Raw genomic sequence first — 23,232 nt, 5'->3', positions numbered from 1 at the left:
TCCTCTTCCTGTATCTTCTTGAATATGGATTGAGAGCTGGACGTGGTTACGAGTTGCCCTAGTGTGTCCAAAGAACTTGCATCTACCACATCCGTACGTGTACTTTGTCGATTCTCTCGCTTGGGCGATATCTTTTTGTTTGTTTTCTTCCAGGTCTTATTTTAACATCGAGCGGCGTTATTTTAATATCCAAAATGTTTTGTGGAATAATCCATGAGTCTTGATTTCCAACCGATAGTATTTCACCTTTGTATGTCTCTTGTGGCTTGTTTCTTGAACCGATCCGCACGGTATGTAGATTTTGGTAAACTTCTTTTGTCTATAACTCCATGTGTGCACGGTAACTCGTCGGTTTGGAACTCCAAGCACTCACAAGTCATATTCTTGTGTCTACATTGTATTGATATCCTTCATCTTTCACAACAAATTTGACGGGAGTTATGTTTTCTACCCGTGGAAATTGACAATATAAATGAGTGATATTTTTTGTGGCAATTTTCGAGATTATATGAGAGTTATGCCCTTTCCGGCATACTTCCCGTACATTGAAAATAATATTCTCGCCTCTTCCGGCGAACTAAGTATAAAATAGGGTCATAGTTGTTCCTTTGTCCAGCATAACTTTTGTGTTTGGTTAATTTTAAACTATCCATTGCTCATAAAACTAAGATTGAAGTGTGTGTTGGTAAAATCTACTTACTTTCATTGTGAGCATAAAAACGAAGGTAATAGTTATGCCCTCACCGGCATAATTCCATGCTAGTTAATATAAGTTTACGCCCCTTCCCAAGTAATAAGTATAAAAATAGGGTGATAGTTTTTCCTTTATCCAAAGATAACTTTTGTGTTTGGTTAAAATTAAACTATTCATTGCTCACCAATCTAATATTGAAGTGTGTGTTGGTAAAATGTACTTACTTTCATTGTGAAGCCTCTACTTATCTTTTCAAGCAGAATCTTTTCAGCCCAACACGTCAGGTCATGGGACGGTCCTGTTGCGTCCAATTTTCTCTGGTAAAACCAATTTTGGAGCTTGTTCTGGATGTAATCAATACATGCCATTATTGGCAACTCCCTTGCTTTCCTCAAACGAGAATTCATTGTCTCGACATTGTTTGTTGTGAGCATGTTGTAACGCCTGTTGGTGTGGAATGAACGTGCCCATCTTTCCGGTGGTTCTTCTTCTATGTATTCTGCAGCTTTTGGGTCGATTTGTTGTATCTGTGACATATAGGTACGAAACTCTGCCTGTTTGTTGCATGGCTGTGTTTGTGTCTCTTCAATCGTGTAAGTGATACAACATTAAATGCCGAGAAAGGTCATTGTTTACAACTTGCTCAATGTTTGGCGGTTGCCATTGTAGGCTATTTGAGGTGTACGGTTAGGAGTTACTATCTCGCTCGCTCAAGTGTAATCCCAAGGTTATGTCCAATAGAGGTGTGTTGTTCGTCATCCAATCCAACTTCGACATGTCTTCTTCATAAGCAATGCAGAGTTGTCTGTCAATTTCCTCTATGGTTTGTCCTTCTGTCATTAGGATAGATTCATTATGATGTTCTTGTAATGGGTTGTCCTCCGCATCAGCTGAATCGAACTCTAATATGAAACGGGAATTCCTGAAGTTGTCATTGTTGTTGAGCAGGTACAAGCAAGTGTGAAGATCAATGTCGTTTTTTACACGCATCCCTTTGGATGTTTTCTCACTGGTGTCAAACCATATGTTGGCCTCTTTTTGCTGAGTATGTTGTGTATGCCCCGCAAATATCGTTGAGTGAATTGTTGAAAATTTACACCATCATTGACAAGTATTAGCTTGGTTTCATGATTAACATAATTGTAGGCGGCGCCCATTTGCCGTTGAAGGCTACGTAGATGCATCGGTGTCATTTTTTTGTTAAACTTCCCACGAAGAGAGATTCACTTGAGAAAAAAACCAAAATGAAATGTATTTAAGTTGTTAGTTTTGAAAATTTAAGTTCGCCCTTCCCAAAGTTTTTGTATGTAATGTCATGAAGTATGCCCGAAACGGCATACTCTACCATTTTGTAAACAAGTTCGCATACCAAACATTCTTCAAAAAACGAGTAACTCGTTTCACGCAATGCTTATTCCAATGAAATTGCAACAGCTTATTTTCATGAAACCGAAAAACCTCCTCCTCGTCTTTATCCAATTTAAATCAAATCCATGCAACAGTTATTCCAATTTAAAATGGACTAATTTATACTTCTATATAAACCAACACAACTTTGAAGAGGAAAAAAAAAACACTTTACTTCTGAAAACCAGATATAATCACATACAAAATGAACCAAAATCAACATATTGTACATGTTAATGGTGGCCACGGGCAAGCACATGAACATGCCCATCCTCATAACCAAATCCATCCTAATATTGCAAATTTGCAAATTACTCATGAAATTGCTGATATCAAAAGAGATATAGATTTTCTGAGGGCTCTTTACGGTGCTCTAAGTAGAGAAAATGATGATCTACGAAGAGAATTACGATTTGTAAGGCAGAGGTTATTCCAAAGACACTGGCCAAGTTGACGATGGGGCAATTTGGAATGGGTACACGTGAAATTAGAACCGATGATGGTAGTTTGGTACTTATGAAGTTAGATTTTATGTTTTGTGGATATATATATATATATATATATATATATATATATATATATATATATATATATATATATATATATTTGTTTTACGTTTGTTCAGAACTTTGCCAGTAACGGCATGCTCTACTACTTTGTAAATTGTACTTTTGCCGTCTCCGGCATACTTGTTATTAAGGTGGTTCGTAACAATGCCGTTAACGGCATACTCTACTCCCCGTAAATTGAACTTTTGCCTCCTCCGACATAAGCACTTTTTGTTTTGTTGATGATAATGCAAAGAATTGTTTTTGGTTAAAAAAAATTAAAAAAAATGAAAACCTCCTCTACCTTCATCCAAATAAAATCAAATGCACGCAATAAATTCCAATTAGAGGATTGACTCAACCGGACTAATTTATACTTCTACATAAACTTAACTTTTGCCTTCTCCGCATACTTGTTATGAAATTGGTTCAAAACATTGCCGTTAACGCATACTCTACTCTTTTGTAAATTGAACTTTTGCCTCCTCCGCATAATGAATTTTTGTTTTCTTGATGATAATGCGAATCGGACTAATTTATACTTCTACATAAACCGTAACTTTTGCCTTCTCCGCATACTTGTTATGAAATTGGTTCAAAACATTGTCGTTAACGGCATACTCTACTCTTTTGCAAATTGAACTTTTGCCTCCTCCGCATACTTGTTCTAAATTTGCAATACGCTTACCTTAATTCAAGTTTAAATCGATAAGCATTGCACGATTTAAATTGAATTTACTATAATTACAATTTCAAGTAAATAAGCATTGTATACTAATTTAATTAAGGTATAAAGTAATTAAAATCAGAGCAAAGCATTAAATCCAATCGATTCTATTTTGCTGAATAATTTTATAGTGCGTAATGTTCAATCTGAGCTGTATGTCATCTGTTTCTTAATAATCAGGTCGTAGAAGATGATCTTTTTCAAATATTAACAATCTAAACTCCATAAAATCGTTAAATTGAGTTGAATTAAGATTTGTACCTTTTTAATGATGTTGTAGCAAAGAAAATCAATGGAGAAATCGCTTGAAACAACGATTTGAATAATTGAGAAATCGGTTTGGGAACGAAGTTGGGGTCAAGTTAACTATAGAAGGATTTGAGAATAACGATTTTTGTTGTGTTTTATATGTAACGGTTAGGGGTAGTAATGTCTTTTTACTATGTTAGTTTTGCTCGGAAGGGCAATAATTAAAGACCACCATTTTGAGGGGCAAAATCTAAAGACCAGCCCAAAAGAGGGGCATTCGCGCCAATTGCCCAAAAATAGCTTATAAATTAAGAAAAATAAGTTAGTGTAGCCCAACTTATTTTTTTGGCTTATAAGCTGCTTTAGATAAGTTAAATCAAACGGGTCAAATTATTTTTTTGGGTTTAGTTTAGCACAAAATGACTTATAAGCTGGCCAGACAAATACTCAAAAAAAACTGAAAATAGCTTATAAGCAACTTATAAGTCAATCCAAACGGGCTCATAATTGCCCATCAAAAGGCAAATTAGCTATTCTACGCATTATAGCTTTTGTAGATAATTATCTCTTTTTTCTCTTTTTCTTTCTTATTTCTTTACTTCTTCCTTTCTTCCCCTTATTTTATCCTCTTCTTTTTTCTCGCCTTTTTCTTTATTTTTTGCTTTTCTCTTTTTTTAATTATTTTTTTCATATCATATTATGCTTTATTTTCTTTGTTCACTATAATCTGATTCCATACTCAATTTTGGCTTCTTTCTTTCATATTTTTCTTATGTCTTTCCTTTCTCGTTTTCTTTATTTCTTGCTCTTTTTTAATTTTATTTAATTCTTTTTTTTCTAATCTCATTTCATCCAAATTTTCTTTGGCTCCTTTTCTTTATTCTTCTTCTTTTTCTATACAATTAGAAAAGATAATTGCTATAGTAAACATTCGTCAACCATTTTTTATATAACTTTTGTCTTTACTTATACATTAAACATGTTTTCTCTTCTTTTTTTCCTTTCATTTTTTTCTCCTTTCCTAATTTCATTATTTACCTATTCACTAATTACTTGATAGAGAAAATAAGTTAAAACATATCATGCTCATACACACGTCTATACTATACCAAAAAAGAAGGGTATCAATATCTAGTTTCATTTTATTCTTTCATATCCAAATCGACTGTACCTCATTGTCTCTCAAGTCTCAGACACAACACTATATGAAGTCAAGGATGTTGAGCAATATCGAACATCTCTTTAAGTTAATCAAAGATTCTGCATTAGGAATAAAGTCAAGTCCAAGCATGAGAAAAGTCCACGTGTAACACCCCGAATTTTTTTTAAACTAACTCTTGAATTTTCGATTGACCATATCTTGATAGTAAGGGTATATTTTACTCCGCACTTCCTGAGCGTGAACTTGATGATATTTGGAACTTGTTCGAAGTATTATGGTGTAGTTATGTAAGATACTCCTATTATTATCTTAGTAAATTATTAAATGTATTAGATATTTATGTATTTAGGGCAGCCCCTTTTTGGAGTTATCCAAACAAAAACAAAAAACAAAACAAAAAATTTGTAGTTATCCAAAGGTAAATATATTACCTTTAGCTCATATCCTCTCCACCTCCTCTTCATATTTCGTTTCCTCCACCAAAATAAAACCCCAAAGCTTCTCTCCTCTCATAATATTCATCCTCTAAATCAATCATCAAGACTTGTTTTGGTTGAGCCACAAACTACTCCACACTATTGAGTAAGTTACAAAACCCGTTTTTTAACTGGACAACTGTTAGTGTTTTCAGCATAATTCCTTGTATAAAATTTAGTTTTAAGTGATCCAAGATGTTCTAGAAAGATATTTCATAGCCCTACAACTTTCGTTTAGGCTCCAAAACCCAGTTTTTCTTTTATTTACTGGAAAAGGGGTGATGAAGTACGGGGCGTGTGTTCGCCGATTGCTTTGCAAACCCTACATGTACTACCGTTAGTATTTTGACCATGTCTTTTTGTACAAAGTCGCTATAGGAGTGATTTAAATTTCTTTGAAACTCCAAGACATATATCTACAACTTTCATTAAGGCCACAAAGTCTATTTTTGCCGTTCACCCCTTTGAAACCGAGCCACAAAACAAGACAGAGTACTATCTAGAATTCTGTTTTGATAGTTTAGGATTTTCATCGATTTCATGTTTAGTTTCGACGTGCTGAAACCATTGAATTTAAGTAGATATTTGATTGTGTATTTAAGGTATATATGCTCTTGTACAAGCTAAGAGGAATTGTTTGACGAAGTGGACTTTAGTTGGTCTATGGCGTAGACGATTTGAACTCTTCGAGTTGTGGTAGAACTTGTTGTGTGGTAAAACACCAAGGTTTGTGTATAAACTTGAACTTGGAATATCTTTATTTTCTGAAATTTTTGAAGTATCTTGATGTGTTGTTTCCTTTCTCTTCATCTTATATCATTGTATGGTTATTATCTCAAGTATTGGAAAATATTCGCTAAATCACCCACTTGTACGAATTGCTTGATCATTTTGCATTCTTGTTGGGACTTTGTCCTTCTTGTTGCGGTGACTTTGTCACCAATATCGGCATGCCTCTTGATTCGGATCTTGCCCATCTTGACTTTGGATTTACATTTCATCTTGGTGATGGACTTTTGTCCATTTTTGAGTATGAGTGGAAAGCCATTTTCAACATGACTCTTGATTCTCTTGATTATTAGGTGACGACCTTACTTGATTTGGGGCTTCGGTCCATCTTGATATTGATTATGCTTTGTGTGATGGCATGACGTACATATTGGGCAAAATTGGTTATTTGACAAACTCTCGTGAATTGATTTATAAGTTTTCTTGACACTTGAGCCTTCGAATATTGATTTCAACATTTGGAAACTCCTCAAGGTTTGATATTTGATACTTTGATATACTTATTTACTTGATTTATTATTATCTTATTGAGCTACCTACGACGGATAAGGGAATTGGAGAATCTAATGGCTCCAAGCCCAAAGATTATATGCCACTAAGCTTTATGCTTAGCGACAGTTGTTTTTTATTGTAGGTAATGTACGGGAAGAGATTTGAAGATGGCCATTTGGAGTAGACTTTTTGGGAGCTTTAGTGAAGATCACATTTGCATATGCAGCTAGGTCTTGTAAAATTTTGGGACTTGTACATGATCCATATGTCACACTTATGTATGAAATTTTGGAGGTTTGTTGGACCACAAGACCATAATTGAACTCGGTGACTTGTTTTGCTATTTTAGGGTGTGCTTTAACCCAAGTCTTGGCATGTACTAAATTTACAGTTTGTCTTGTAATTATGTACCAAGGAGGAGACTAGTTTTCTTTTAGTATTCACACATTTGAAATTCGTGTATAATATGAACCTGCAATGGTGCTGAATAGAAAATATAATTTCATTAGGAGGTTGCTTCAACATTTTAATTATTCAAGAAGGGTGCTACCATTTTAAATTGATACTCTGATATTGTATTTCTTTCAGGGATGTTACGAAGTGTATTGTTAAGAAGAAAAAAATGTCGCACTTTTAAACCTTTTTCGCATGGGCCTATTTCCGCCACTAAATTATTGTGAATATTTTTTGACATAAATTAGCTTTTGTTTCGTAAGTGGCATCCTCCCAAAGGGGATGCTACACCACACTCCTCGTGTATATCAGACGCAAAGAACAGTTTCCATATATAAAAAGGACCGAATTCATGCTCCATTAAGATATATACCATATATAATAAATTGAAAATCCTACCGCTCATAAAGGGGCGAGGCTTAAGATAGTGAGGTTTGATCGGTTTTGGTCTAAAAGAATCAATTGAAATAAGACATTAAGACTAATACTTTTCGTTTAGTATAGGCGCGTGTATGTACATGTTTTAAATTATTTTCTTTACTAAGTATTTAGTGAAGGGCGTAAATAATACAAGAAAATAAGTTCAGGAATAATAGGACCCAACATAGAGTTCAGAGAATAATAGGACCTCCTTATAATTTACATGTGTAATTGGTAATTTCACATAATTTAGTTAGTGAATTTTTTTCGTCTGGGTGTGTTTATGTGTCTTATGCTATCCTTTATTCTAACTCTAAATAAAAGGAAATTCAAAATAGTTAAATAAACGGCCCAAGAAAATAGAACAGGATGTTGTCTCATTTACCTCGTGGGACAAAATTTGGATTTGGAGTAGTAACAAATAAATAAAATTACTTATTTTTCAAAAAAAATATTTTTCGTTGATATTAAATATTTTGTTTTGCCAACCTCAGCATGACAAGAGCCGGCCAAGTTACAAGACACTGTCGTAAAAAGTTAGCATCATAGGGGCACCCGCCTCGATAAAGATGAACTCTAGGCATGGGTTGGTCACTTATAAATGTGAATTAATTCACACGTAAATCCGAAACAGAAACAACAAAGTAAATTTGCCGTCTGACATTTCCAGTTGATCAATCAAATCCAATGGAGCTCAAGCCAGGCCTATCAGCTTTAGTCACTGGTGGTGCCTCCGGAATTGGTATTTTATTACTCCCAACTTCAATTCATCATAAATCGTTTATATATATTTCTATTTTGCTTTGTCATTGTATTACTCTTTTTGCTTCGAACTAAAAGTGAAGTGTTATTCACAGATGCACTAGACAGATACAGAAGTAATCACTTCATTGGTGTATTAGTTTATAAGGGGTTGATTTCTCAGATCATCACTCAACTAATAGTTATTATCTCAGAAACTCATTTTCTTTGTTGAAGGAAATTGGAATCAAGTAGAAAGAAGAAAGGTGACTTATGAGATAATAATTATTAGTTGAGTGATCATCCGAAAAATCAACTCTTAGCTTAAGGAATTGAGATAGCTATGATGTGTACGAGTTTCACACTGTCTAGACTAACAATTTAAAACGTGCTTGTATCAATAAGAAAATAGGCAAATAACACCATCCAGGAGGATTCATACTTGCTCTACTACTATTGGATGATTATTCCTCTAATCAACTTTGTATCAGTGTGAAATTATGTCACATTAGTTGTGTCGGCTATGTAACCCCAACCTGTTTGGGATTGAGGTGTAGTAGTGTTGTTGTTGTGGTTGGCTATTTATCCATATTTATATACTTATATAAATGGACACACACACACACACATATTATATGTATATATGTATGAATGAGCTAGTAAACACTGCAGTTAATTTCTCATCTGGTACTGAGTTGGTTAATTGCAATTGATTTTAAATTATCAAGATGGAGGGCTCTAGTTTAATAGGGATGCCTGTTCTGGTTTTTTTGAGTCTTACTAGCTCTAGTTTTATAGGAATGTCAATTTTTTGTTTTTGTTTTTGTTTTTGAGTTTCATAAGCAGAGTTTTTTGTTATGCTTGCTTAAAGAGCTCCTTTAAAAGGTAACATTTGGGTTAGCCAGCTGAATATTCCTTTGTACGATGTGTCCAGAAAGTGCCTTTTTAAGATTCTACGAGCTGTGAAGCAAGGCTTCTAGATGTTAATATGTTTTCTGTATGGTTCACGTGCAGGTAAGGCACTTAGCCTGGCTCTTGCCCAGAAGGGAGTTTTTGTTACAATTGTTGATTTCTCAGAAGAGAAAGGCAAAGAAGTTGCAGCCCTTGCTGAGAAAGAGTGCTCCAAATTCCATTCTGGACTGGAATTTCCAGTTGTTATGTTCATCAGATGTGATGTCACTGATGCAGGCACGTAACATCTTTAAGTCGTTTGAGTCAAATTAAATCTTATTGTTGGAACGAGAAGTGACAAAATCAACTGCATTATTCATAGTATTCCTTTAGTTTGAAGTTCCTTTTGTTTTAAACGCCGTAGATGCACGTGCACAGTTAAGACTGGACTCTGTTTTACTTCTACCTTCCACCTTTATGATGGTCCAGCAGTATGCTGTGGTACACCAAGTTGTACGCGCTTTGGACTTATGGCTGTGAACCTCCTAACTTCTCGCGCTGCAGTTTGTGTCTATGTATGTTTGAAGATGAAACTTCTGGTTTGGGTCATTTGGCAAGTAATTGAGACTTCCTTTCATTATCTAACATGTTCATAAATGCTCTTGTAAATGAAATGTGAATGCTGTGTAGTTTTGAGGTTGTAACATCCTGGAGTGGTGGGGGTGGGGGGTGAGTCGGACAACATTCTCAAATCTCAAGGGGGCCAAACCTTTAGCTTGTTTTAATAGGTTGGGGTTTTTCTTTCTGGATTTGCTAGGCCTTTTGTCTAAGAACAATCTTGCTGGGTGTTTTTATTACTAAGGTTCTTCTACTTGACTTACGAATGCTGTTACAATGCACATAAAAAAAACATGGCTAATCTGCAGTTTGTCAGATGGGAAAGAAGGAAGGGGGAAGGGGGTCATGGCTGAGATAGGAGAGTGAGAAGAGAGAAACCGTAGAGTCTCGATGCTAGTAAACACTATTCAGTCAGTTGGTATTATCAACAGTTAGCATATTTCTATATTGGTCAATCAGTGTCAATTTGATCAAGCAAACGTGGTGCATTCTTGTCAATTTTGAGAACCAATGACAAAAGCAACAAATATTGTATGTTGTTTATGTGCGTAAATCTGACTAGAGATACAATAGATTGATTCTTGCCACAATAACCTTTTAAAAAATGTGCAACTTGGTCATAGATTCCAAATTGCCCAACAGGTTTTAGCTCAGCCTTGGCTATCTATATCTTTGATACAGTCTTTTAAAAGCTTGGGAAAGCCTATCCATTCGGTGGATATGTTATGTCTGGACATAGTTGCTGAATGCATCTGTTTGGCACGAGAACTGTTGCTAATTGGACAATCAGTTTGAAAAGACAAGTCTTTTATGTCTTTGTTGTGCAATAAAGACTTATAAAACAATGAAGGCACATCTTAGAGGTGCCTAATTTCACGGGTTTCAGCACAAGAAATTATCATACAACTTAGTGAGTACCTTATCAAAAAAAAAAAAAAAAAAACAAACAAAAAAACAAACTTAGTGAGTACAATATAATGCACTGATGTTTATGTTCTGAGAGAAACAGAATTTCAGGGTCAAATCATAGCTAGAAGTTTTACAGCATAGTAGCCTCCAAGAATCTCCAGTCTTTGAAACTTCCCGTCTATCATATAAGCTAACCATCTGATGGTTGGTGCTCAGAGTTGCTTTTGTTGAAATATTTGAGCAGGCATAAGATGCTGTCCTTCTTTTACCCATAAAATATAAAAATAAATAGAGAGATGCTATCCTTACTCTTTGGAGGGTTGCAGTACCATTGGTAATAATAGGATTTGGAGCAGGTCCTGGTTCTTTCAGTTCCCTTTATATTTTAAGCGTTCAAATGACCATCATTCTGTGCCTTAACAGAAAGGGATGCTAATTTTGTGGATCACATATTCTAATCAAGAGACTCAAGATTCAAAAGAAACCCTTAAGAATTAGAATCTTCCCAGCTAGTTGATCCATGCACTGATTTTTTTGCTTGGATAAATGTGCTTGTGATTACACACACGCACATCCTGTATGGAAGTCTATTGATGCATAACTTTCATCAAGCAAGTCTTCTACAAAATGGAGTGACATGGTCAGTGAGGATTCATATAGCCACATCTACTTGCTTAGGATTGAGGCATAGTTGTTGTTTGTTTGTTTGTTTGTTTGTGAGTCTTCTGCAAAATAATAAAAAACACACACACACATTGTATATGGAAGTTTGTTGATGCATAATTGTCATCAAGTAAGTCTTCTGCAAAATATAAACCTATCTTTACAATAAGTAATGGCGTCTTCAACATCTGCGCAGGAGAACTAAAAGCTGCTTTCGAGAAGCATTTTGTAACATATGGAGGACTAGATATCTGTATTAACAGCGCAGGCATTGGCGACATTATTCCATTCCGCAAAGATCGAACTGATGGGTCTAAAAGCTGGAGACACACACTTAATGTGAACCTCGTCGGAGTTATAGATAGCACTCGTCTTGCGGTAAATTCTGATTCACTGTTTTATGGTTGCTCAAGTTGATGGATATCGATGTTTACCATGTTACAGCTGTTAAGAAGCTTCATTGGAACCAAGAAAAAAAATCTTCTTTTATCAATATTCTTTCACATATTTAAAATTGTGGAGAGATACGTCTATGGTTGTCCTGTCAAAACTTTTAAGGTTGATATTTACTTGTACTAGACTAAAATGTTCTCTCTATTAGGTAAATGTTCACATTAGGTTGGTTTTTAGGATTTGAGCTATGGAATAATTTAGCTCGATTGGAGTTTTTGTTAAGTGCAGTTGCATTAGGCTCCATTTGCAGTCTTTCGGTGCGATAATATGACAACTGAAGTTTACAAAAGAGGATAAGGTAGACCTAATTTGCCTCAAAAGATTTATCACCTCTCAGAATCTGCTTAAACTTAACTACGAACAAAACATAATGGAAGTAAAAGATCCATACAAGGGAGAATCTTTAAATTTACATTAGATCCAATGTTTGTCAAGATCTTTTTATTATGGTTAGAGACTTGTATGTTCGTGTGGGGCTTAAGTGTGGGATTTAGAGAATCTCTAGCTTTAGATAATCCCTAATTCTCTGTGAAAGACAAATTATTTAGCATTGGAATGGATGTTAAGGTAATGTTAGTGGAGGAATACTACAACTTTTTTGATGACAAAGGAACCCGCAGCTGCTACCCTTCGGGTGCGCACAGGGCAATGGAGGTATACTACAACTAGATCGTACAATTCTCTGTAACACTATTTATCTTTAACTCCATTTGACATGCAAGTTTCAAATGTATAAGACACGGTAATGGTATGAATCCTTCAAACTAAAGTATACTTGTCATATACATTTTAGCATAATTGAACCCGATGCCACATCATTGTCCATGTGATATATTCTTAAATCTGCGCCCTATCAGAGGAAACTCCATTTACAGCCTCCGACAAACAATAATGGCCAGATCAGGTGATATTACTTAGTATATACGGCCATGTTGGCCTTGTTATTATTAATGAAAAACTTTACCTGATTAAAAAAAAAAAAAAATAGTCAGCCTCTTAGTTTATGATGAAATGCATTAGCTTTAGAGCACCTTATACGTGCAACAGGTTCCAAGTATGTTTTCTACCATTTTCTATATTTTAAAACTCTTTGTTGTTCATTCATTCATGGTCAGATAACCATAAACGCATATTTTGCAGATTCAAGCCATGCAAACTACCCAAAAGCCAGGTGTAATAATAAATTTAGGCTCTGCTTCAGGACTCTATCCGATGTATGCAGGCCCTATCTATTCTGCCTCCAAAGGTTAGATGTTTTATCCTAGTCCATATGGACCATATCATTTGCAACCAGCCCCCATTTTGGTCTTAAATTAGCTCTTGATTTCCTGTCTTCTTCATCCATTTCTATTTTCTTCTCTTATTTTCTGCTGGTCCATTACATGAAACACAAATTTATTTATTTCTCTTTGCAACCATTGAGTATAATGAGAACGGGTTTTGTTATAGGGGGTGTTGTCATGTTTACGAGATCACTTGCTCCTTTTAAGCGCCAAGGAATCCGCATCAATGTGCTCTGCCCTGAGGTACTCTGATCTTTCGTATAAGGTTGATAGAGGGAAAGTGACTCTCTCTCTCTCTCTCTTACACACACAATTACAGAGATTTTAGTCAGTCTTAGATATGGCCCATATATGCTATCTGTTACCCTATTTTATCACTGCCATTTGGAGGCCCTAAAAGCTTTAGCATCACCATCTCTCGAGCCACTGTTTTGCTCCACGCAAACAAATAGCTCAGCTTCGAATAATATAGAGAAAGAAAGGGCGCAAAAGAGAAGGAAAGAAAATCAAATGGATGAAAAAGACAATATACAGACAACATGCAAAAATGAATTACCACCGTGATTCTATAATATTTAAAGTCCAAAGAGGCAAAAGGGAAAAGTAAGATTGAGCGTGTTCAAAAAATTAATATTGGGTTCGCGCAAGAAGGTCATTAGTCGTACTTCACAACATGTTTTGACCTGCTCAGTCATGCCCCAACCCGTCAATTTTACACTTAAATTTGTGAATTAGAGTTTGATTAAGGAATTTATGTTTCTTAAAGAGTAATTAAAATGGTTAAATATTCAAGCTAAAACAAAAGAAAGCAAATATTGATTCGATATGGATGGAGTTTTTGTTTGCAGAAATTAATTTAAAGCAGGATGGATAAGAAACATTCTACTACCATAATAATAGCTGCAAAGTGATGGCAGTTTAGGTTTTCTCACTAGGCTATTTACCAGCTTGGTCATGACATGCTTTTACTGGATGGAACTGAATAAAATGGGATGCTATATAAAGCTGAACACCAGCAGATATGGCATTTATCCATGTCTTCTGTATTTTCTCAAAAGGCTTTTTGGCCTTGCAAAAGATGAGCATTTTGAATCAATGGCAGTCTAGTTTTCATACAGAATTTCTAGTGGGACCATGACCTTGCTGGCATCCTCCTCAACCAGAGCATAGATATAAGTTAAACAAAAAGGATTTTGGGTGGTGGAAGTGGGAACTAGGGTCTTATTAAAGCAGATTTCAGCTTCAATTTTTATTTGAGACTCTTTTCCTTTCTTAACACTTTGGTGCATTGGAGGTAAAATGCTTTTGAGAAGTTGAACTGCTTAACCGAAAAGAAAGGTGAGTTTGAGTAGAGGGTCTTGAATTGTGTTCACCTCATCTCTCTCTCTCTAACAAGCCCTCCTTACACACAAGTACAAATACTGGATACACTCTCTCTCTCTCTCTTACCACTGATATAGTGAAATAGATCTTTCCACATCATCACTGAAGTTGCTCTTTCTGACCAAAAGTTTTAAGAAATGTCTTTCAGAATTAAAGCATCATATTTTTGTGGGACATTAGAAAGCTGCCTTATATTGCAAACATGATATTGTTGATGTGAAGAGAGAGCACATAACATGATTGATGTGTGTTAACCTCAGACAAGAATTTACTGTTTACTTGTCGTATACAGTTTGTCCAAACTGACTTGGCAGAAAAGATCAATTCTTCAATCAATTCTTCAACTGTTGGTCAACTTGGAGGGTATCTTCCTATGGAACTTGTGGTGGAAGGTATGTTTTACTGCAATTCCGTTGCCTTAGAATTATGTTTTAACTGTCAATACCAACCACTACGTTTATTTGGGCATAACATGATAAAGCTGTGTGACCGATAACTTTGTTACTCTACTGGTGTCCACTTATTTCTGTGTTTGAAGGACGAAAACAAGCAAAATCTATTCTTTTCTTAGGTGAAATTCTTTGCACCATTAAATTATTTCAAATTGTTTTGTTTCACTTGGAGAATATGGAAAAAGTATGCCATTCAAGATAGAAGTAAATCAATAAGAGATTTTCTTTCAAAAACAGAGAGCCTGAAATATAGCTTTTCCAGTTTTAATGCAATACCTGCTTTTTACAGGTGCTTTTGAACTAATCAGAGATGAGAGTAAAGCAGGGTCATGTCTTTGGATTACTAACAGAAGGGGCTTGGAGTATTGGCCAACTCCTGCAGAAGAAGCAAAATACCTCCTCCCGAAAGCACGCAAAAAATCTTTGGTCACAGTTCCAATGGATCTTCAGATTCCTCACAGCTTTGAAAAAGTGTAAGTAATTGTGTGATTTCTTCTTCTACTCTTGGAAAGATCATGTGTATGATTGATTATTTTCTCTTGTTGAGGAGCATGATCGATTATTTTCTCTTGTTGAGGACATGTGAAATTTCAACTGCACATGTTATCACGGTGCCGATCTACAAATGTATCCTCCTACAGAGGAACGTGAGAACAAAAAACAAAAAGAGAAAAATAAAGAGAAAGGAAGAAAGGAAAAGAAAAGAAACCCCATTATCATTGTTCCACCTCAACCTCTCTTTGGCATATGCAGTTGGTGACTGCCAATGCTGCTAGTGTTGCAAGATTTCCCCTTTCTTTATTTGCTTTTGTTACTTTTGTTCGTTACTTTATTAATTCTGCGGAGGTTCTCCCTCGTTATTTCTGATGATTTTTTTGACGCTTTTTGCTTCTGATTCTTGTTCTCCAGAGTCGTTCACACGTTGAGTCACAATTTTCGTAGTGCTACCAGAATCGTGCGCACTGAATTGAGGTTGCCACTCAAGCCAGATCACGTTCTATTAAAAGTCATCTATGCTGGTGTGAATGCTAGTGATGTGAGTTTCATTTTTCCATTTCTGCAATGCACAATTTCAGTTTTGTTGACATCAGACTAAATAATTGCATAGACTTTGTGGTTCCCTGTCCTCATGCAGTCTGTGCAAGCTGTGTTTAAATGGTAACTGGAAAATACAAATTCATCTGTATGAATCATCAGAGAATTTTGTATCCTTTTTATTTGCTTATTGTTCTGCTTGTGATACATACTTGTAACTAGCTGATTTTATTAAGGTCCTTTTGGGGCAATGCATATGATGGACATGTCCAACCCCCCTATCCTCCACCCTACATATGCACAAACATGGTTAAGTTCTTCACTGACAGAAGCATTTTGCAAGCCCCCGTAAACCCCCCCCCCAGACATGCATACACAAACATGGTTAATAAGTTCTTCACTGACAGAAGCATTTTGCAATAGGTCAACTTCAGCTCAGGGCGATATTTCAGTGGAAATGGCAAAGACATCACCTCCCTCCTTCCACTGGATTCTGGCTTCGAGGTACAAAAAGAACTTTCTTAATTCTTTGGGTTTGTTTCTGAAAATTTCTATGAGAAAAAAAAATGAATGGATGCAGCACATATATACACCACTACATATTATGTGTATGTGTCTATAAATGTGTGTATGCGTGTGTGTTTGAATACATACACACACACACACACATATATAGATATATATAAAGAGAGAGAGATTGGAGGGAGCAGCATAGGAAAACCATATAGCTGCTGCGATCTTCTGTCTTTATTATTTTCTATCAAAATGCATGATTTCTGAGATGTCATAGATTGGAATACGGATCCATAGGAACAAAAGCCCCACCCACAGCTACAACTACTAGCACTTGGAAAAAATAAAGAAGCTCCTACACTGTCCTTCAAGCTGACATAGATATTGGTCCATATTTTAGTCAAGCAGTTAGCAGAAAATGTTTGTGTGGATTTGTAGTTGTACTGATTTAGTTTCAGTGAACTCTTACTTTCATGGTAAATGTTTTATTGATGCACATTTTCACTTGAGATTCTGTATCGTTTGCCCTATTTGATTCGACTAGGTAATCTAACACATTGAACAAGGATGAGAGTCTACTGCATTAGCTCTTTCAAAGTATCCTTTTTTTTTTTTTTTTTTTTTTATTACAAATTTCTGGTGCTTTTCCTTGAGCCAAAAAATAAAATTAAAATAGATAACAAAGTGGTGGTGCTTTCCGGAAGCTGCTAATGAGACATGGGTAGGGATGTGCACTAATCAGTTAGAACCTATTTAACTTTCCACATCAATCCATTTAGTGAAGTTATTTCAGCGTTCTTTTGGTTTATCTTTCTGCTTTACAAAAAGAATGGTTGTGACTCGATGGAGGTTATGGTATTCCACCGACCTAAAAGACAACAACAACAACAATTTTAATAAAAATCGTCTCTTCAAGGTTATGCTAAAAGTATTGGCTGGTCCAATTGTTTATCACTTTCAAATGTCAAGTTTTTCTTTTCCCATCCTTTAAATTGTTTTTAAATGGTGATTGAGAGGAAAATATTATTTTTTTAATTGATTGAAAAGGAATATTAAAGAAGCAGACTCGAAGCAACAGTCTTATTCTTAGTCTTCTCCTTAGTTTCCTTCCCAGTCTACATGAACACCCCTCCATTGCTCAAAGTTTCAAACCACTTGTTGGCTCCTTAAAGCCCATTTTCTTAAAGGAGGCATCCAAGACAAATTCCTTTACCTATGATATATCTCTCCTTTTCTTCCATCATCCCTCTCCCTGATATCCGCATCCTGATGTTGGCAAGAGTTCAGTCAACTTCAACGCAAGATGACTAAAATTAGCCTTTGGTGTGTTTTGTTGAATTTTAGCTGCTTTAAACCATACCATCTGTACTTCAGTCCCCTTCAGTTGCAAGTTTGAAGGCCTATATGGAGACGCTCCTGTTAATGTATTCTTTGGTCATGTTATGTTATTGCTACCTTCTTGGGCTTTCATTTTGACCACGTGATGGTTAACTATAGTTTTATTAGCTGGTACCAGTCGTAATGCTGGAAGATTGAATTGGTTTCTGAATGTGTTGTGGAGTATTGCATGATAGTCAGTTTTCTACTTTGATCATAATTTAATTCCTTAAGTTGGAGTACTTCCGTGCTTTCTTCATTAAATATTTTTTTTAACTCCTGAATTAGCTTGCCTCAAATTTAAGCCTCCTGTACTGCAGGCTGTGGGAATAATTGCTGCAATTGGTGATGCTGTTAGAAATTTAAAGATTGGTATGCCTGCTGCCATCATGACTTTTGGTGGTTATGCTGAATTCGTCATGGTACTGCAGCTTTGCACATTTATTCTTATCAGGTTTAATTGTCTAATCTGTCATTGCCTTGGTGAGTTTTATGTAATTTGGCTTCTATATTCAGGTCCCTGCCAAACACATCCTTCCTGTAGCAAAGCCAGATCCAGAAGTACTTGCAATGCTTACCTCCGGACTCACTGCATCAATTGCTTTGGAAAAGGTTAATTTAAGCTTTCTTTTGTATAAGTCTTTGAAGAATCTTGTCCCCCTGTTTCTGTTGCCTCAGGTGAAGGAGGACAGTCTGTAGTCACATACAGCGTGCTCGCTATTTTATACTAGTAACAGTTGGGGTTGATACATGCATGTTTCAGTTCATTCTGCTTATTTGGGTTAGATTATTTACCATTGAATCTGTAGGCTGCTCAAATGGAATCAGGAAAAGTTGTTCTTGTGACTGCTGCTGCAGGAGCGACAGGGCAGTTTGCAGTGCAGGTATAGCTTAAAAGAAAAAAAGAACCTGCAAGAAGAGTAGCTAGGTTAAGCCTTCTTGTCCACAACACATATAAGATAATAAAAGTGTGCTCTACGATGTAATAAGGAAAATAATAAGTGGTTATTGACCTATCATAAAATATTTTTGACCCCGTCAAATAATTTGCAGCAAATACCATTCTTATCAAACAATTTTCCAGTGAATATCAGAAGTTATTGTACAACTTATCTTTTGTGTTTTTGCCTTTCCCTTTTAAAAATGGGAAACTAGCCGTACAGGTTTAAGTTAAAAAATGAACAAATAGCTTGCAAAAATTATCCATTTTCAGAATGCTTCTTACCTACTAGATTGGTCTTTCTAGTAGTTGTGCTGCTTTTCTTTTTATATATATTCTCCCTTTCCACATTTCAAGTGTTTCTCCCTCTGGAAGTGTCTGTATAGGTGAATTCATGTCATATCTTCTCTCCCTGCTTCTTGTATCTGTATATATTGTATTGTACTGTTAATTCTTATTGTCCTGTTATATAATATGTATGTAACACACACACACACACACACACACATGAACTATTTTATAACAGCTTGGGGTTGAAAATTAGCTGGATAACACAGTATATGTAATGTTGTGGAGGTAATGAAAAGGCCAAGCTTCTTAAGGATTTGGGAGTTGATCGAGTCATTGACTACAAAGCGGAAGATTTAAAAACTGTTAAGTTTCTCAAACTCACTGGCTATCTGTGCTTATAACTTGCACACTGCTGTCTTGGGTACATATCATATTATTAGTTTTGTCATTCAAGTGTTATTGTAATGCATTAAACATGTAATCCCTCAGAATTCTTTGTGAAAAAGCATGGAAGCCCTCCAGGGTAGTTCTTATAAATGTCAAACTCTTCATGGGGAAAGAGCTTCTCAATGGGGGTCTTTCGAGAACCTCTAGTTTTAGAGAATCACTAATTTGCCTTAAAAATAAATCATGTCATAGCTGAGTGAAATGGACCTGAATAAAGCGGAACGGATACGAGGATTTGTATAGCTGACCAATATTCTGGGATTGCGGCTTAGCATGTTGATTGATCAATTGATGTTGTCACCTCGCTGTTGAAAAGGAATGTCATCATAGTACACCTTCTCTACCAGCCATCATTGGAAGATAAAAGTGTGCTGAGGAGCTGGATTTCTCACCGACTATCACTAATCAAGAACTCACTGATAGAGATGAGTGTCTGTCACACTATACTTTATATACAGAACTCTCATTTTCTGTAACTTTTCTTCCTAAAGGGCCCAGAACATGTGCAAAAACAGAATAAATAAGTGGAAACAAAGTGTTATGCAATGTCGATTCGGTAAATTTAAGTTCATGAAGTATAATTTTAAACATCGTAGTGGGTGGAGAGTGCAAGTTGACCATTACCATGTAGATATATTAGCAGCAAAACCTGAGTACCTAGTGCAGTATTAGCTTGGATGTCTAATTTCAGGGTGGCTGCTCTGTTTTTATGTTGCTTATCATTCCTTTTGAAACAAGTTCTTAGTGTTTGCTGTAGTTCTGATTTTATGGGTGAGCATCTGATATCTTAGTTTCAGATTAGAGCTACTTTTTGTAATTAGTTGTATATACATATTTTTCTTTACTAGGTTTTAAAGAAGGAGTTCCCTAAAGGTGCTGATATTGTCTATGAGTCTGTTGGTGGTGAGATGTTCGACATTTGCTTGAATGCATTGGCTGTCTATGGACGACTTGTTGTCATTGGGATGATTTCCCAGGTTAACTTCTCATAGATGCACTTTCTTATTCTTCTTTTGGTGGTTTAATGTCGTTTTCTTCTTTTTCTTGTTGGCTGCTGTAATGATCTCTTAGTAATACTATTTCTATCGGTATCTCAACACACCTATCTTGTTAGTTTGACTTTGAAAGCCAACTCACTAAGTTCTGGTTTCAGTATCAAGGAGAACATGGATGGAAACCTCGGAATTACTCTGGAATATGTGAAAAGCTTCTAGCGAAAAGTCAAACGGTGGTATGTCCTGCTGTCTCTTGTTTCAGTGATCTAATATGTTCCTTATATAGTATCATATCATGAATGTGCTCACTGCAATTGTGAATTTTCACTCAAGTTATAGAACAACTAAAATATGAATTTTAGATCTTACACTTTGATTTTTCATGCTTGATTACAAATGCATAATACTCATCACATTAATCTGTATGTTTGATATCATTTGGTATGGTCCCATCTGAGAAGGAGGCTTAGGTATATGCATCTTCAACCAAGCCATTGGAAAGTGGTTGTAAAGAATTTGCATGTGAAGAGGAAGCTGATTTTTCCTAAATATGGGTGCTGATAGTATGGTGGTTTTCTGAGGAAGGCACCATTATAGATATTTTATGGAGAGGTATATGAGGTGATCAAGGATTGCCTAGTCGTTATTTGATTTGATGTTGGTAACGGCAGGTCAGCAACCAAATTTGGTTTAGGTTGGAGTTATGGTGCTGGAATTCGGCCCTGAAAGGGTAGAAGAAGAGTTCCCAGTTTAGTTTTGATTAGATAAAGAGGTCACAGTAGCTAAACTCTGAAGGAGGGATGGAAACCAAGTGCTCTGGGACCTATCTTCAGGAAGTCCCAGACTGGGAACGGAACGAGGTTGGATATTTTATAGTACATAATATCAATCATCACACCCTGTTCCAGGAGTTTGATAAGTTAATTTGGGAAGGATCTGCATCAAAATATTTTTCAAGGGCATATTATAATTTATAATTACTATTTACTGGACCGCCACCTCTAGTCATATATTGTCATTGGTATAGAAGATTAAGACATTCAATGGAATCATATCATAAGTCCCTCTCTCTCTGATCTCTCCTTCTGTCCTTGAAAAACTAGATCTCTGTTCATGGAGCTTTCTTCCTTGGTTCCTTAGGAGATTCTTGCTAGAAATTTGAATTGGTTGTGACAACATTATCAGTGTCTATCGATTTTTGGACAGCAATGGCAGCCATGGAGAAGGATATCGACTACCAAAAATCCAACCAGAAATTTATGTTATTAAGAAATCCATGGCTGACCTATCTTGGGAGCATGAACATTAATTGTAGGAGATAAAGAGCATGTTAGCATAGTTCCTAACAGGAATGAAGTCAGTGAGTGGTGAAGCTTTGAGTGCCCACTGCAATGGAAACACAGATATTGGAGTAGGATAAAGAGCTTAAACAGGAATCCTACACCAGTCACCTAACTTCTTGGGGCTGAACACAATTTCGCAGTTGTCGTCAGTAAAGAAGTTTCTTTGATTTCCTAAGAGATTTGGAATTTGTGGTCAGAAACTCTTCTTTTGTGGATCTTAAATAGGATTTTGACACTGCTTGTGATCATCTTGTTTAATTTATCTGTAATATTTTACAGAAGCATGCTTACCTCTGTCTGGATGTCAGGCTTTTTCAAGTGTATGGTATCTTTATATCTTTGGCTAATTTGGTTGTTTGAGTTTGTTCTCAGGCTGGATTTTTCCTGATACAATATGCTCACCTATGGCAAGAGCATTTGGATAGACTGGTTAATCTTTTCTCTTCTGGAAAGCTTAAGGTTGGTATATCTGCCAGATCAAATTTCTTGAAGAAGTTGAATTGGATTTGTTAAAGAGCTGATTATTATCCACCCACTCATGAATTTATCTTATGTTTGGCTGATAAAAGTAACAATTTTCTGTCATCTATGTTTCGAAGATTGCCATAGATCCCAAACAATTTGTTGGCCTACATTCAGTTGCCGATGCTGTTGAGTACCTTCATTCTGGTAAAAGTGCTGGAAAGGTATGGGAGAAGGGCGTTTAGTTATTTTCATTGTTCTTGTTTTCTATTGTTTTCAGCCTTTCGTTAATTCTTACTATCCGTTTTCATGATGTGGAAAACCTTGCAGGTTGTTGTTTGCATTGACCCAAAATACGCTCAACAACTTGCAAAACTATAGGTACAGACCAACTATATCAGAGTCCAAAGAGAATTAAAGATGCCGTAATAACACTTCTGAGAGTATAGCCCTGTTGTTGTGTTAGGTGCTCTGTACAATGACAAAACAGAGGAACTGTGATAATCATTCGGTACAACATTACTCGAACTTGTTCCCCTGTCATAAGGTGACTGTTTTGTTTCAACCTGTTTATGTTGAAAATACATGAAATTAAGAGACTTTCCAGCTCGTATTTCAATCTTCCTTTAAATTTCTCAGAACACCCACTTTATTCATGTTTATCAATCTATCGTGCAGTGGTTATTGTTAAGTCTTAATATCATTTCTTTTTGGTCTAGATATTTTTTTTTTTTTTTTTTTTTTGGCAATAACAAGAAATATTACCATACCAACTAAAGGATCAGTACACCTAAGAGAATACTCAAAGTCCTGGCCACCTTCTAGGAAGGTCTAAGAACTAGTGAGCCTGGAGAACTAAGTTGAATCTATGATAAGATAACATTCTTCCTACACTCTTGCTGTTCCTATTGTCTAATCTTGCTCTTACTAAACAAATAGTATCTGTTGTGTTATGTAGCTTCTTTACAACCAGACAAATTGTATAAAATATATAGTGGCACCCTAGATATTGTTAACTC

General features: G+C 35.8%; 1 protein-coding gene across 1 annotated transcript; it reads left to right on the top strand.

Moving 5' to 3' along the window:
* The first annotated feature begins 7,926 nt into the window (after positions 1–7,926).
* Positions 7,927–22,902, top strand: LOC132064896 (uncharacterized). Its single transcript, XM_059458061.1, is given in 18 exon segments — positions 7,927–8,159; positions 9,173–9,346; positions 11,436–11,617; positions 12,833–12,938; positions 13,142–13,218; positions 14,651–14,750; positions 15,100–15,283; positions 15,720–15,846; positions 16,269–16,349; positions 18,056–18,157; positions 18,252–18,347; positions 18,545–18,655; positions 19,233–19,328; positions 20,262–20,390; positions 20,567–20,644; positions 22,124–22,210; positions 22,351–22,437; positions 22,544–22,902. Coding segments are annotated over 18 exon segments (1,923 nt in total). The 5' UTR covers positions 7,927–8,104; the 3' UTR covers positions 22,595–22,902.
* The last annotated feature ends 330 nt before the right edge of the window (positions 22,903–23,232 follow it).

The sequence above is a fragment of the Lycium ferocissimum genome, chromosome 7, assembly GCF_029784015.1.
Source record: "Lycium ferocissimum isolate CSIRO_LF1 chromosome 7, AGI_CSIRO_Lferr_CH_V1, whole genome shotgun sequence".
Taxonomy (NCBI): Eukaryota; Viridiplantae; Streptophyta; class Magnoliopsida; order Solanales; family Solanaceae; genus Lycium; species Lycium ferocissimum.
The sequence above is the reverse complement of the archived record's forward strand: the minus strand, read 5'-3'. Positions and strand labels throughout refer to the sequence as shown.